Source organism: Bufo bufo, chromosome 3 (genome assembly GCF_905171765.1).
Source record: "Bufo bufo chromosome 3, aBufBuf1.1, whole genome shotgun sequence".
Classification (NCBI taxonomy): Eukaryota; Metazoa; Chordata; class Amphibia; order Anura; family Bufonidae; genus Bufo; species Bufo bufo.
The window spans coordinates 554,325,841-554,343,053 of NC_053391.1; the positions used below are offsets into that span (position 1 = coordinate 554,325,841).

The 17,213-nt window shown below is 46.8% G+C and overlaps 1 protein-coding gene across 1 annotated transcript in view; it reads left to right on the plus strand.

The window, feature by feature from the left end:
• Positions 1-971: 971 nt before the first annotated feature.
• ACVR1B (activin A receptor type 1B) overlaps positions 972-17,213 on the plus strand; it is a 55,639-nt gene continuing 39,397 nt past the window's right edge. Inside the window, exon 1 of the mRNA XM_040425469.1 lies at positions 972-1,139. Within this exon, the coding sequence (XP_040281403.1) occupies positions 1,064-1,139 (76 nt within the window). The 5' untranslated portion in view covers positions 972-1,063. The remainder of the gene's footprint in view (positions 1,140-17,213) is intronic.

Consider the following 17,213-nt stretch of genomic DNA (forward strand, 5'->3'; position numbering starts at 1 on the left):
ATAATAACACCCCTCTGGGCACCTTACAGCCCAATTTGCATAATACTAAACTTGGATTTCCTCGAAAATGAAAGTTACAAATGCAGAATAAAGGGTACATCGAGAAATAAGGTATTTTGTTCTACATGGCAATAGTTGTACTTTCATTTTGGTAATCCATGTGAAAAATCTACAATAAAAAAGGTGACATTTTTGGGAGGGTTTTCCCAATTTTAAGGTGATTGTTAGGAGGTTAAACTGACATGTGGGCAACAGAAACCCATCAGCAAAGGCTGGACAGACTTTTATGGGACCCCACAGCCAGATAGGTTTTATTATAGCTGGCTTCACAATTCTTAGCAAGTGTGACCTGAGCACCGCACAATGTGAACGCCTTGTGAGGACAACTTGTGGTTTATAGGCAGAGAAGTTGCACTCCCTGGTGGGAGCAGCTATTACAGGCAGACTGTCAGAGCCGGGCACTTCCGTCCTGTAGTTCCTCAGTCATGAGGCGGGGGGCTCCGGGCACCTCACACCTGCTTACATGTTGCCGCGCTCTCTCACCACAGGAAAAGTAATGAGAAAACAAGGAGGACCTGCATGTACTACAGAGGGGGCGGCCACAGCGACATGACGGTGGCAGGGGTGGTGCGGGTGGCCTCAGACGCCCCCGTGCTGGAGTCTCGGGCACATAGCTATTTGCAGGCAGGGCCCAGACAGACAGGCGCTTTATTAAATGCCGGCAGACAGCCAACCCCAGGTAGCACTGCCCCTTTAAGGCGCGTACCACACACGACCCGAATAAGCGCGACCCAGCGACTTGAAACAAAAGATTCTTCAACTCACGTCATTTGCTGCTCCTCCCACCTAGTGAGTGGAGGGGGCGTGTCCAAACGTACCACCAATGGTTGCTAGCTGTTTCCCTCTACAGCGGTGGGTGGAGCGCAGTAGCAGAGAGTTGTGGAACGCAGACTTTGCGTTCCACGGCTGGAAGGAGGCCGCGCTGTGCGGCGCGCTCCCGTAGAGCTGCTCTGTCTGGATCGCTTGTGGTCGCGCAGTTAGTGGTCGCTGTGCAGTGGTTACTATGGCGGAGCTGCCGGCCTTCTTCATCGTCACCGTCAACATCATTCTGCTCAGCGGCGGCCCCAGTCTGACAAATGGTGAGTAAAGGCGCTTTGTGTGCGGTTCCGGGCGTACAGAAGCTTGGTGTCCGCGGAGAACGGGAGGAGGTGGAGAGTGTAGACACTGAGGAAGGGGAGGAGGTTACCTATACATACACAGTGCATGCACGGTTGAGTGCTGATGGTGGGGTGTATGGACGGGAGCAATGGCTGCTGCACGGAGGAGACCTGGACGTGACCGACGAGCCCGAGAACTGTGTGCATAAGGAGGGTGTACAGGAGAGGAGGCAGGCAGCCTGGACGGTGTGTGTGTGTACAGGAGAGGAGGCAGGCAGCCTGGACTGTGTGTGTGTGTGTACAGGAGAGGAGGCAGGCAGCCTGGACGGTGTGTGTGTACAGAAGAGGAGGCAGGCAGCCTGGACGGTGTGTGTGTGTGTACAGGAGAGGAGGCAGGCAGCCTGGACGGTGTGTGTGTGTACAGGAGAGGAGGCAGGCAGCCTGGACGGTGTGTGTGTGTACAGGAGAGGAGGCAGGCAGCCTGGACGGTGTGTGTGTACAGGAGAGGAGGCAGGCAGCCTGGACTGTGTGTGTGTGTACAGGAGAGGAGGCAGGCAGCCTGGACTGTGTGTGTGTGTACAGGAGAGGAGGCAGGCAGCCTGGACTGTGTGTGTGTGTACAGGAGAGGAGGCAGGCAGCCTGGACGGTGTGTGTGTACAGGAGAGGAGGCAGGCAGCCTGGACGGTGTGTGTGTGTGTGTACAGGAGAGGAGGCAGGCAGCCTGGACGGTGTGTGTGTGTACAGGAGAGGAGGCAGGCAGCCTGGACGGTGTGTGTGTGTACAGGAGAGGAGGCAGGCAGCCTGGACGGTGTGTGTGTGTACAGGAGAGGAGGCAGGCAGCCTGGACGGTGTGTGTGTGTACAGGAGAGGAGGCAGGCAGCCTGGACGGTGTGTGTGTGTACAGGAGAGGAGGCAGGCAGCCTGGACGGTGTGTGTGTGTGTGTACAGGAGAGGAGGCAGGCAGCCTGGACGGTGTGTGTGTACAGGAGAGGAGGCAGGCAGCCTGGACGGTGTGTGTGTGTGTACAGGAGAGGAGGCAGGCAGCCTGGACGGTGTGTGTGTGTGTGTACAGGAGAGGAGGCAGGCAGCCTGGACGGTGTGTGTGTGTGTGTACAGGAGAGGAGGCAGGCAGCCTGGACGGTGTGTGTGTGTGTGTACAGGAGAGGAGGCAGGCAGCCTGGACGGTGTGTGTGTGTGTGTGTACAGGAGAGGAGGCAGGCAGCCTGGACGGTGTGTGTGTGTGTGTACAGGAGAGGAGGCAGGCAGCCTGGACGGTGTGTGTGTGTGTGTGTACAGGAGAGGAGGCAGGCAGCCTGGACGGTATGTGTGTGTGTACAGGAGAGGAGGCACGCAGCCTGGACGGTATGTGTGTGTGTACAGGAGAGGAGGCACGCAGCCTGGACGGTGTGTGTGTGTGTACAGGAGAGGAGGCAGGCAGCCTGGACGGTGTGTGTGTACAGGAGGGGGGGACAGCAGGCTGTGTGGGTGAAAGCAAATAGTGGGGATGATATATACAGAAAGGGAATTTGGAAGGCATATGGGAGAAAGATGAGGTGTGCATGGTATATTGGAGGGGGATGCCAGGGGGCGGTGGTGCTGATCGCTGCCAGTGCAGGAACATTCTCATCTGGTTAGATCAGTTTGTGTGGGGGCTTTTGCACCTCTTCACACTGTCAAAAAGTTTCTGGAAGTGATCAGTTATGTTTATTATGCTGAAAAGACTGATTGGAGCTGGTGATAAATGAATGGAGGTTGATGGTCAGACGGGCTGCATAGATTATAGTCCTGGTTATGTGGAGTGGGCCGGCATGTAGTGCACAGATGTGTATGTCATGTGTCATCAGTTCTTGTCTCTCAGATGTGCCCCAATAATAATCACCAGTGCTATAGACCTTGTATAGGGAAAGTCCATATTTAGATCCAACTTTGAAATGTGAATTAGCTGTACAATGGCTGTGCACACTTATCAATAATCCTGCTGTAGAATTCCTTCAGTCTCTCACTGACCTACCTGGCAGGTGCCGGATTATCACACGGTGTGAAATATTCCTGGGTGACGATGATGTATAGGGTGACAGGGAGGGAAGAGTTTGTCCAGCAGACAGTAGCAGCTCTCATGTGTGAGATTGCAAAAATAATTTAAAGAAACACTCCGTAAAAAACGAGTTATGCCTAATACAGGGCTGAGGGGTTGGTACATGACACCAGGATTCACCCAGCACCGGAGGTGCTGCCAGGAGGGCAGGTTCTGAAGCCAAAATCGATGAATTTTTTTTTATTCCTTTTTTTTTTTTTTTTTTTTTTTTAGGTTTTGGTTAAAAAGAAACTCCATAAAATTCCTAAATGTGTGGCAGCAACTTTCAGCACTCCAGATGCTGTGAAACTACAACTCCCAGCATGAAAACTTACTCAGCTGCTCTTGTAACTCCCACAGAAGTGAAAGGAGGGTTCTGGGAGTTGTAGTTTCACAACAGCTGGAGTGCTGAAGGTTGCTGATCCCTGATCTAGAGTATTCATTTAATGTTCTTTGACCTATTCAAATGCTGGACTATCCCAATTTCTTTGATAAAGGTGTTGTCTTTCCTAGGGGCCAACAACCCCCCCGTGGTCCTCAAATATGCCCCATTTAAAAAAACAACCAAAAAAAACACACGCCTGCGCCACTGCCCCGTTCCTGGTTGCTTCCGATCCCAATGGGACCAGATAGTGGCTTGGTCTTGTGACTGCTGAAGCCAATCACAGGCCTCAGCAGTCACATTGTTAAAGGGATTGTGCAAGGAAGGGGGAAGCCCCTCCCCCACATTGCTGAACCTATAAAGTGAAGATTACCTGCTTCCCGACACTTGGTCTTCACTCCTTCTCCCAGCCTGCGATGCTCCTCCTCGCTGAAAACATCAGTTTTGACAGCGCCGTGGTGGTGACTGTATTACCTTGCATCATGTGACCTCTGTCATGACGTAAGAGGAGTCGGTTACCGCTGCAGCCATGTCAAACTGGATGTTTTCAGCCAGGAAGAGCAGCAAAGCATGACATGCCAGGAGAAGGAGCAGGCAAGCAGGTTTCCCTTTACGGGTCCAGCCCCATTCCTGCACAAGCCCTTTAAAACAGATGTGCTATGCCTGTGATTGGCTGCAGTGGTTACAGGACCAGGGCACTTCTTGGTCTTGCAGGGTAGAGAATGGGTCGCGGCAGATCCAAGGTGACTGTAGTTTAGTTTTTAGTGGGGCTCGTGTTGGGACCCTAGAGGTTGTCGGTTTCTAGACCGAACAGCCCCTTTAAGGGAATTTCACTCCTTTTTGATTTGACGCTAAATGGTGTATTTTTGTATGTTTTTAGTTTATATGGCAGCAACATAAAGTTACTTTCTGGGCAAGTTTTAAAATAAGATATTGTAGCGATTCCTCTTCTGCTGTAAGGCCTTTGATCAGAGCTGTTGTATTTGGATGGTTACATTATTAAACAGCGTGGTACGGTAGTTTACTGCTGACCAGAGGTTTACATGTGCGCCTTCTTTGTGCTTGCTTATATCTGTATACTAAAAAACATACATTAAATCGTGAGATTTACTTGTCAATGCACTGTCCCTTGCTGGGCCTTTACGTAAAAATGATTGCAGAGGGTACTTATCCTTAAAATGAGGTATTCCTTTGTCTGCCTACACTTAGTGCTCTGGTAGATGACGCTTGGCGGCGTTACATGGGTCGACCATGAGATCAGGCTGCCTGCAGCAATTTAAAACTTAATTTTGGTGATGGATCCCAGCTAAAGTCTAGACCAGACAGACACATTTTCCCAGCTGTCATACGAGGCTTTTAAGATATCATGGTTACACTTTTTAAATCTACAGAAATGCAAAGTTGTCTCCCCTCCCCCACCTTCCCTGTGGCTTTTTTGCTTTCTGAAATCGGATACTATTTTCAATCCTGTGTTTTCTTCTTTTTTTTTTTTGTCACCTTCCGGGGGGGAAAAGTATGTGCCTAATGTCCTGCAGCAATAAAAGTAGACCACGGCACTCGTGTTTGTGATTTAGAATATTATATTTTCATTTTTTTTCGTTATCAACATCCAGGAATAGATAAATGCAAACTGGCCAACGTTTCGGTCCTAACACGGGACCTTGTTCACGGCCTTAGTTACTTTGCAGCATATTGCCCATTGGATGTGGTCCTGAAGGACCCATGTATTTGAGAGGTCTGTAGATATATACTTGCTGTACGGTTTTTAGACGCTGGAATAAAGTCAACTATACTTCACCTGAACTGGGCTGGATATTTTCTTCACAATGTCCTGTCCTGGTACCTGTTAACACAGCCCTGAATTTAAAGGGGAGCCCTATTAAACCATCCATAATGATTGGTAGGGCTGATCCTGCTGATTAAAGCTATAACTTTCATCCCTAGATCCATTGCTAGTTAATGAGCCACACTAGTCTTTAAAAATGTGCAAATTAGAGCTTAAGTGCACCGTAAGTGGGCCTTAGATGCGCTTGCACTTTAGCGCCCCTGCTCTGCCTTTCTGGATTCCCCCCTCTTTACTTGATTGACATGACCAGGCATCTAGGTGGAAGGGGAGTGTCAAGGGGTTGCAGAGAGGAGTAGCTAAGGCTACTTTCACACTCGCGTTTTGTGCGGATCCGTTATGGACGGGTCCGTTCAGATAATACAACCGTCCAGATCCGTTTGTATTATCTTTAACATAGCCAAGACGGATTAGTCTTGAACACCATTGAAAGTCAATGGAGGACGGATCCGTTTTCTATTGTGTCAGTGAAAACAGATCCCTCCCCATTGGATTACATTGTGTGCCAGGACTGATCCGTTTAGCTCAATTTCATCAGACGGACACCAAAACGTTGCAAGCAGCTTTTTGGTGTGCATCTCCAAAGCGGAATGGAGACCGAACTGACGCAAACTGAGCGGATTCCTTTTCCATTCAGAAAGCATTAGAATGCAGACTGATCCGTTTTGGACCGCTTGTGAGAGCCCTGAACGGATCTCGCAAACGGAAAGCCAAAACGCGAGTGTGAAAGTAACCTAAGGTGCTCAGAGTAGATGGGTGCACTTAAGCCTCAATTTGCATATTTGGGAACAATAGATTAGTTGAAGATATAGGTTTTTTTATGAGCAAGTTCCGCCCTACCAGGCATTATGGATGGTTTAATAGGGTTGATCCTGCTAACAGAGGGTTTTAACCCCTTAGTGACCACCAATACACCTTTTACAGTGGTCACTAAAGAGTCTTAGGCTAGGCCACTGCCTTTTTACAGCATCCCAGTCTAAGTACTGCACAGGTCACCTCATGATGGCCTGGATCAGCAGAATCGCTAATGCCGCTGTCAAAAGCGACTGCTGCATCGAAGTAATGAGATTGCGGAAGGCTGATGTCTGTACTCAATGTATGCCTGTTAGGCTGTCTGGTATTGCCACAGTTGGAATGACCAGAACTATAAACTTAGCACATAATTTATTCTACTCAGTGAACCCTGCAAAGAAGAAGAAAAAAAACTAAAGTCTGCATTGCCTCCCCCCCCCCCCCCCCCCCCCCTTCCTTAGGCTACTTTCACACTAGCGTTTTTTACTAGATCCGGCAGGGTTCAGCAAAAACACTTCCGTTACTGATAATACAACCATCTGCATCTGTTATGAACGGATCCGGTTGTATTATCTGTAACATAGCCAAGTCGGATCCGTCATGAACTCCATTGAAAGTCGTTTTCTATTGTGTCAGAGAAAACGGATCCGTCCCAACTGACTTGCATTGGGGGTCATGCCGGATTGGTCCGCATCCCAGGACTTAAAGCAAACTACAACATGTTGCGGTTTGCTCTCCGGTATGGGAACGCATCTAAACGGAACGGAATGCATTTTGGAACATTCCGTTCTGTTTAGTTACGTTTTGTCCCCATTGACAATGAATGAGGACAAAACTGAAGCGTTTTTTTTTTTTCCAGTTTCGAGCCCCTATGACGAATCTCAATACCAGAAAACTAAAACGCTAGTATGAAAGTAGCCTTATATGGAAATAAAAATAAAAAACACTGTGTGCACCCCAAAATAATACCCATAAAAGCTACAAGTCGACACAGCTCCATAGAAATAAAAAAGAAAAAAAAAGTTTTGATAGATCTATATATAAATAAAATTTGGTATCACTATAATCGTACTGACCCAGACAGTAAAGTTATCTTAGGCTACTTTCACACTAGCGTTCGGGTGTCCGCTCGTGCGCTCCGTTTGAAGGGGCTCACGAGCGGTCCTGAACGCAGCTGTCCAGCCCTAATGCATTCTCAGTGGAGGCGGATCCACTGAGAATGCATCCGCCTGCCAGCGTTCAGCCTCCGCTCCGCTCAGTGAGCGGACACCTGAACGCTGCTTGCAGCGTTCGGGTGTCCGCCTGGCCGTGCGGAGGCGAGCGGATCCGTCCACACTTACAATGTAAGTCAATGGGGACGGATCCGCTTGAAGATGACACAATATGGCTCAATCTTCAAGCGGATCCGTTCCCCATTGACTTTCAATGTAAAGTCTGAACGGATCCGTTCAGGCTACTTTCACACTTAGAAAATTTTCTAAGTTTTAATGCAGACGCATCCGTTCTGAACGGATGCGAACGTCTGCATTATCGGAGCGGATCCGTCTGATGAAACATCAGACGGATCCGCTCCGAACGCTAGTGTGAAAGTAGCGGACTGTCCACCCCAATAAAATGTAACTTTTGTTACAATGTGTCATTTCATAAAGAAACACATCACATATAGGTTGCATTAAAAACATGGGGTCTGTGCTGATATACAGTCTGGAATCATGTATCAAGTCATGTCCAGAAGTTTTGAAACTAAGGCCTCATGCACACGACCGTATGTATTTTGCGGTCTACAAAAAACGGATCCGCAAAAATACGGATGACGACCGTGTGCATTCCGTATTTTGCAGAACGGAACAGCTGGCCCCTAATAGAACAGTACTATCCTTGACCGAATGCGGACAATATTAGGACATGTTCTATTTTTTTGCGATACGGAATGCACACTGAGTACCTTCCGTTTTTTTGTGGACCCATTGAAATGAATGGTTCCACCTATGGTCTGCAAAAAAAGGAACAGACACGGTAAGAAAATACGTTCGTGAGCATGATCCCTAACACAAATTTAGTTCAAAAGTTTGCTGCTTCAGTGTTGGCCCTTCTGTTTGAAGACCTCTGCTATTCGGCCCGGCCTGCTGGGTATCGACCACCGGACCAAGTCCTGACTGACAGCCCATTCTACCCTAATCAGCACTCAGTTTATCACAATTTCTGTGTCTTTATTTGTCCACTTACTTTTTGAGAATTGACCACAGGTTCTCAAAGGGATTGAGATCTGTGGCGTTTCCTGGCCATGAACCCACATTTTCAATGTTTTATTCACCGAACCGCTTGTTTATCACTTTTGCCCTGTGACACGATGCTCCATCATGCTGGAAAGATATTGCTCATCACCAGATTGCTCCTTGATTGATGAGAGAGGTTCCTCCTGGTGCATGGTTTGATACCATTCGTTATTCCTGGCAGAATTGTGAGTGAGCCCATCCCTTGTATGAGAAGCTGCCCTGCACATGAATGGTCTCGGGATACGTGACATTGAGACTCTTAAGGCCTTGGAGTTGGGGTATGTTCACAGTCCTCCCCCCTCCCAAGCTTCGATTTACACCTTGTATCGTTTTAGGTAATAGGATTACACTAAGATGGCGCATTAAAAGCTACAACGTGACCTGCTTTTTTGCAAACCCTTGCACAGCTAAATCGACTGCAAATCAAAAAAAGTTATAGTTCTTGGAATGCGACAATGAAAAAAATTGCGAAGGTGCAAAACAGGCTGGTCACCTAAGGGACTAAAGCGCATCTGTCAGCAGATTTGTACCTATGACACTGGCTGACCTGTTGTATGTGCGCTTGGCAGCTGAAGACATCTGTGTTGGTCCCATGTTCATATGTGCCCTCATTGCTGAGAAAAAAGATGTTTTAATATATGCAAATGAGCCTCTAGGAGCAACGGGGACGTTGCCGTTACACCTAGAGGCTCTGCTCTCTCTGCAACTGCTGCACCCTCTGCACTTTTACAGGGCCGGGTGTGATTGTTTTCAATCAGAGCACTACTTTCTTCCCAGCCCCTCCGCTCTGCTTTGAGGGACAGCTTTACTGGATCGCTCCCCTCTGCTCCGGGAAGCAGTCAGTGCTGAGACCCCAGGGCACTGAACAGCAGCGACTGCCTCCTTTGTGCTTGTGATCATGTGGGTCAAAACTGCTGACAGACTCCCTTTTGAAAGTTGAATGTTAATCGAAAGAGCTGGTGGTGTTTGTATGTAAATACCTATAGGAGCCTGGGTTTTGAGATTCAGAAGTGATCCCTGGAGCAGCATCTATTGCCTGGCATGCAGCCTCTGCCCATTCTGGCTGATTACAGAGAACAGTAGATTTCATTCCACTGCACAGTAATGTAAGCCTCTGATCACGGCTTCCATCCTCCCATCTCTTTTTAAACCTATCCTGATGGATCCCAGTGACTTCCAGGTCTGGGCAGATTATATATACTCTTGGGCATAGAGCCTAAGAGCACGTATACACATTGTTTTTCACGCTTTTTTCCACGCCAAAAACACCTCCTAAAAATCCTCCTGTTCATTTCAATGGGAGGCAAAGCTTGCTTTTTTCCATGCCGAAAGAACAGCGTGGGGAAAAAAAAAAGCGACGTGCTGTATCTTGGAGCGGAATCCATTACCGTTAAATTAATAGGAGTATTAATGGAAATGAATAGGAACCGGACCAAACCGTGAAGATAATTAGCACGGGTTCCACGCTAAATATTATTATTTAAAAAAAAAATAATAATATTTTTCCTGTGCGTTTTCAAAATCCATTGCATGAACATCCCCTAAGACTTTAGGCTTTAGCATGCCATACGGATCAGGAAAAAAGATGTCAGAACCTGCTGATTTTGATGGGATTTGGCCATCAGTCTCGAGTGTATATAGGGGCCTTCCAGCTGTCCCCTGACGCTAGATGTCTGGTGAAAGAGGGATCGGGCATGATGTATTTCAACATGGCTGATCCTTTGTTACCATGGCAGAAAAACCACTGCCAGAGGGACCGTCGGCAACTTATTCCTAGTAGAAATAGAGATGCATGACTGTCGGAGAAATGGCGGTGCAGTCGGCTGTCCCTGGTGTGTGGCTTGGCTTTTTATTGATAATATGGCAGTAATTGCCGTCCACCGCAAAAACAACTTCATCATTTCCTGAAGTATTTAACTTGTAGCTAGGGCACATACAAGCCAAGCAAGACTTTGTATAATGTCATTAAATAAACATTTTGTCAGATTTTTCTGAAATGTGTTCTGCCAAGATATGTAGGAGTCTACCTTCGTATTAACAGCCGCCTGTCTCTTATGTGGGGGGTTGTATTTGAAAGCCAGAAAAATAAGCAAGACGCTGATAAGATTAGAGGCCCTGAGATTTTCTAATTATTGGTACATTTCAGGCGTCGGTCTCCGGCTATGAAAACATGGTTTTCCACCCCATCCCCATATATTTATAACTGTTTCAGTTTCTCCTACTAATGCCCATTAAGGTTAGAACAAGTCCTCCCCTATGCACCAGATGGGGTACAAGGGCCCAGTGGTCATGAGGGTGGGGGTCTAATGTCCCACGCATTAATGAAGCTCAGGTTGAGCCTCCACCACGCCATTCATCTATTTGGGCAGGCTGGAGATAACAGAGGACACTGCTTGGCTATGAATGGAGCGGTGGTGAGACTTGATCAACTGTCGCTGAGTACATGGAACCCCCTTTTTTTTTTTCAGGAGTGCGAGTGGTTAGAAGAACCCCACTGATCCAACAGGTACCCGCTATCTTGTGGGTAGCTTCCAACCGGAGCGACCTTGTGCTCTCTTCATCCGTGTGTCCGTTACGCAAAGGGTAGAACATGACCTATACTTGTCTGCAAAGTGTGGAGCACAGACCGATTGAGGTCAACGGGTCTGCAACTAAAGGTGGCATGCACATGGACCGTGCCTATATTTCGCAGATCCGCGATTTGGACTGCATGAGGCATAAATGTGTGTAAATGTAGTTGATCTACAGGGAGAAGTATCATTAGGCAGTTGTCCATTCAGGTGCAAAAAAAAATTTAAATTGGCTGCGTCAAAATGTAAAGTGTGAACTGAGCGTTGCAGAAGTGACGAAGCAGCCACAGGATGCTGAGCAGGAATAGAGCTGTCCAGGAAATCGCAAGGTTAAAGAAGCACTCAAACAAAAAAAAAAATTATTCTCTGACATGCTAGAAACATCATTGATGTAAAATGTGGTGTAGGTTGTTTAAGTAAGTTATAACCTTCCTTCTGATCCTCAGCTGTCTTATGTTACCAGCACTCTGATCTCCAACGGACACAGGACAGGAAGTTAGTTCTGACATTGAGGCTCCTATAGGAATACGTAGAGAAACTGACTTCCTGTCTACACAAAAGATGCTGTATTATTTGGAGATAAGAGTGCTGGTCACATGACATAGCTGAGGATCAGAAGGGAGGTTATAACTCAAATACGATCACTGGTAAGAAAAGAAAATTACCTTCACTGCAGTATACATCATGTACCTTTCTAATGGGCCGGAGAATAAAATGTGTGGGAGTGCTTCTTTAATAAGCTTTTCCAATCGATACCTGTGTGTCTGATATAGCACCTCTTACATATGAGCCTGGCAGCGGGTGTATTGAATTTCGGTGTAGGTTTTCTGTATGAAGAACGTGGTCACTTGCGGCAGTGTTAGTACATAGCATGGAGCTGCACACATATGGGGCAGATTTATCATAAACCAGTCATCATTTATGACTAGGCACATCCGCTGGCGGTCCGTGTGCCTCAGCTCTGAGCTGCTGCAGATTTCTCTCTTCATTTACACTAGAAAACTGACATGTTCCTGGCCCGCTGGCCTTGACCTCACTACGCCCCCAGTAGAAACGCTACTTGCGATCAAAATATTATCGCAGTGGTGTATAAAAAGTTGCAAGTACAGGTTTGGGACTGTTTTAGCTCAGAAAAGTGGCGTGAGAGCGATAATAAATTCCCCCAACCCCCCAATAGAAGTATCCTAGTGAAGATGTCCCAGACGGCAAATATTCTGAAGATCTGATGAGAGCGGTAAAGTAAAAAGGTTGTTTAGGCTGCCGATTAAATATATTCGACTGGTTAAGCGTATGGACGGCGCCATGGAAAATCTGACTGATGTGCTGATAATATCTGCAGAGCTGATACATACGAAGAATGTAAGGCCTTTGATGTCTACACGAGTTTTGGATGTTTAAATGGCCAGTTTGTCAGCCTGGTACTCTCCTGACGTCTGTTATAGAAAATAATTCTATTCCGCATCCTATAACTATTCTGGAACATCTTTTCTTAGAACCGTTATTCCTCTGTTACTACCACTATAAATTTTATGACTAAATTGGCAACTGTTACCAGTTGTGGGGTGTCAATGACCAATCGGTGATAAAATTGACCATTGGATGTTACTATTCACCTATTCAAAAAAAATCCTATATTTCTAGAAGGAACAGAGGAACAACACAACATAGAATTATTCAAAAATAAAAGTACTCCAGAGTTGTTGTCATGAAGACGAGTTCAGGAGAGGTAACTGGGCCTCTTAAATTGTTAATTATTATTTTTTTGTTTTGTTTTTGTTCTTTCTTGACGTGTGTGCTAATTGCCAACCTAACTCATACTTTGCATCATGTTTGGAATTAAAATAAATGAAATCATCTGGAATCTACACTGAGCCTTCGTGATAGATTTTCCGTAACGAGAACTCTTGCCGTCGGTGCGCAGTCATAACTATGAACATTTACAAACCACGGCGATCGTTCCGATCTGCATGTATAAAAGATCCATCTTCTGAATGATAGATGACTAGGTCTGTAAGTTGCCTTTGTAATGTACATGGGTCAATAGTTAGTACAGACACTTAACTGGTCAATACAATGATTGTTACACATTAGGGCTCATGCACACAGCCGTACCGTATTTTATAGTCTGCAAAGCGCGGATACAGGCCACGGGCGTTCTGCTTTTTGCAGAACGGAAGGTCTGGCCCTCAGTAGACCAGTCATATCCTTGTCCGTGATACGGCCAAGAATAGGACATGTTCTATATAATTTTTATTTTTTGCAGGGCTGCGGAACAGAGTTGCGGACAGCAACATTCGTGTGCATGAGGGAACATATGAATTAGGAAAGCTTAGCACAGCAACACATAAAACACTGCTGTTCTCAATAAAAATTATAAAAAATAAATAAATATTAAAAACCGAATAAGGCTACTTTCACACCTGCGTTAGCTGCGGATCCGTCTGGTATCTGCACAGATGGATCCGCACCTATAATGCAAACGCTTGTATCCGTTCAGAATGGATCCGTTTTCTATTGTCAGTGAAAACGGATCCGTCCCTATTGACTTACATTGTGTGTCAGAACGACTGAACGGATCCCAACTGATGCATTCTGAGCGGATCCTTTTCCATTCAGAATGCATTGGGGCTGAACTGATCCGTTTTGGACCGCTTGTGAGAGCCCTGAACAGATCTCACAAACGGAAAGCCAAAACATGAGTGTGAAAGTAGCCTAAGGGCTCTTTCACACTTGCGTTGTCCGGATCCGGCGTGTACTCCATTTGCCGGAATTACACGCCGGATCCGGAAAAACGCAAGTGAACTGAAAGCATTTGAAGACTGATCCGTCTTCAAAATGCGTTCAGTGTTACTATGGCACCCAGGACGCTATTAAAGTCCTGGTTGCCATAGTAGGAGCGGGGAGCGGGGGAGCGGTATACTTACAGTCCGTGCGGCTCCCGGGGCGCTCCAGAATGACGTCAGGGCGCCCCATGCGCATGGATGACATCATCCATGCGATCACGTCATCCATGCGCGTGGGGCGCCCTGACGTCACTCTGGAGCGCCCGGGGAGCCGCAAGGTCGGTAAGTATACTGCTCCCCCGCTCCTCTCTACACTTTACCATGGCTGCCAGGACTTTAGCGTCCTTGCAGCCATGGTAACCATTCAGAAAAAGCTAAACGTCGGATCTGGCAATGCGCCAAAACGACGTTTAGCTTAAGGCCAGATCCGGATTAATGCCTTTCAATGGGCGTTAATTCCGGATCCGGCCTTGCGGCAAGTGTTCAGGATTTTTGGCCGAAGCAAAAAGCGCAGCATGCTGCAGTATTTTCTCCGGCCAAAAAACGTTCCGGTCCGGAACTGAGGACATCCTGATGCATTCTAAACGCATTTCTCTCCATTCAGAATGCATGGGGATAATCCTGATCAGGATTCTTCCGGCATAGAGCCCCGACGACGGAACTCTATGCCGGAAGAAAAGAACGCAAGTGTGAAAGAGCCCTAAAGCTGGTACTTTTAGAGGGCTTCTTGAGGTCTGGTATGTAGAAAACACCCTAAAAACTAGGCCATTGATCAAGTATCTACATGGCTTCAGCGGCGTGTCCAGCGCTGCCTTAGGACTGTCCGGAACATTGTCCATGTACACAAAGTTCTGATGGGTGTTACTTTTTTTTCATCTTGAGGATGTTTGTATTTTTTTGTACTTTACGGCTAAAAATGTTTTTGCACTATAACAGTAGTGCAGGTCACTGTCATGTGGGTAAATCCTGTGATTAATTCATTTGCAGGTTTCCGTAGGTACCACCCAAGCCTTGTGATTTGGTACTTACTGGAGTACATACTGACCACCGTTACTTCTTTGCCTATATCCTGAAGGATTCAAATTTACTACGTTCTCCTGCAGACCCACTGACCAAAAACAACCGAGATAATGCAAAAGATATGGGCCAAGATTTACTAATGTCTGCCCCAAAATTGTCTAAAAAAATAATAATAATAATTTGGCGCAATTCATATAGGGTTTTAACATATATTTTTTTTTTTCCCCCATCATGTTTGATAAAGTGGCGGGCTTAGCGGAAAGTGAGAATGGGGGTTAAACCTATGGAGCACCATTTTGCGCCAAAATTCCTGTATAGAATCGGAGAAAAGCCTCTGTCCCTGCACCGCATTTACCATCCAGCCTGAGCCCCTGTGATAAATCCGGTGCAGGTCTAGACAGCCGGTCTTTGCAAAGTTTGCATTATCAGAGTAATTTTTTATTTTTTCAAGGGTGGTCATCTTGTGGCACTTATCTCAAGATGGCATGAGCCAAGAGAAAAGTTGTCCAGACGCTTATACTTTTTTTTTTTTTTTTTTCTTTCTTTTAAACGGCATACAATGTACTCACTCTAACGATCCAGCACTGCATATGTTCTAGCGCTTCCTAGGGCAAACACTGGCCACAGCAATGACCTCTGTAACGTTGACATGTAACTGCTACAGCCATGGATTGGTTGCAGCAGTCAAATGTCCATATCAACATGTCCTTGCTGGAGCTGTAGTAATAATCACTTATGAAGGTAGCTGTAATTTTGTGATGTATTTATTTTACCTTTTTTTTTTGCTCCCGTCTTCCATTGTGGGCTGTGGTCACATGATCATGTCCATGCAGCTCGCTCTTATTTCCTGTGATGTAATGTCCAGGGGTGTGTCCAAGAAGGGGCAGTGATAGGGGAGCGTCTCTGTAACTAGCTGGGTGGGAGGAGCTATGAACTAGCTGGGCATTTGAGGCGGTCCTGGAGCTGTGTCAGAGAAAGAACTGCATCTTGGGTTTGGTTGGATACAGCAACAGGAAGTGCTACAGACAGGATGTGAACAAACTATGTTTACATGGTCAGGTTGGGTCAGGAGAGTCCAAATTGAAAAAGAAAAAGCAGGAGAAAAATGTACATGAGGTAAGCAACTACTTAAAGGGGTTATCCCACTTTGCGTTTTTATACTTACCTGCTGCCACCGCGCCGTTCACTTCCTGGATGCTGGGGGCGGGCTTCATCTTGATTGAAGTCTTCTCCCGGCCGGGCCGCGCGCTGGACTGAACGCGCACGCTGCCTCGCATGCGCTATGTGACTTATTTCTGGCCAGTATAGTACAGAGCCGGCGTGCGCGTTCGCAGCTCTGTACTATTCTGGCTGGGAAGAAGTCACCGTCGCGCATGCGCGGCAGCTTGCGCGTTCAGGACAGCGAGCGGCCCAGCCGGGAGAAAAGGAGTCTTCTGAACAAGCGCGACCATTGGGATTCTGGAGAAGAGCGGTGGCCGTAACCAGGGGAGACCGAGTCACAACAATGAGGTAAGTGGGGATGAATTTTATCCTAAACGGTGGGAATTTGTTAATCAAGTATATTTACAAAAATGATCACTGTCAAATCATTAACTGATTTAACAGTGATCATTATGATGGGATAACCTCTTTAAGCTGATCTGTTAAAAACCATAGTAATCCTGGAAAACCCCTTTAAGAAAGGGCACATCTGTATTGCTCCTCAAATCTAACCCAATATGTATAGTCGTTTCAAGAAGGCAAGCACGGAATACTGTGAGCGATCGGCTCACCCCCCTCTGTTTGATTTTGCTTGTCATAAATACCTTGCGTGTAGGCAGCACAACAATGTGAATTCCTTACATTTGCCAAGTTTATTTTTTTTGGGTCATGTGGGGTGCACCTGGGATCGTCTGGTTTTATGAGGCTGTCTATCTGGTGTCGGGACTGGAGTAGCACCTGCGTGTCTTTCATAATCAGTGGCTCAGGGTGATATTCCTCTTGCCATAAATACCGTACTCCAAAACTGAGCAGAACAAAGCAGCCATTCTTTGTCTGGAAACCTGACGTTCAGACAAGTCAAAGCAGGTCCCTGAAGGTCTGGTTTCAGACGCAGACACGCCAGCCATGATCTGTAGACTAGAAGTTGGCTGGAGTCTGGTAGACAGATGTTTACTTCTCTGCTGTGATTTCCCCGAGTACAGTAAGCTGGATCCTGAAGGAGCTCATAGTGGTTCCTATGTATGCGGTGTGCCCCACTTGTACACGCTTATCTGCACATGCCACCCCCCCCTTCTTCTCCCGTCTCCTAATTCTTGTCCCACAGACATATCTGGC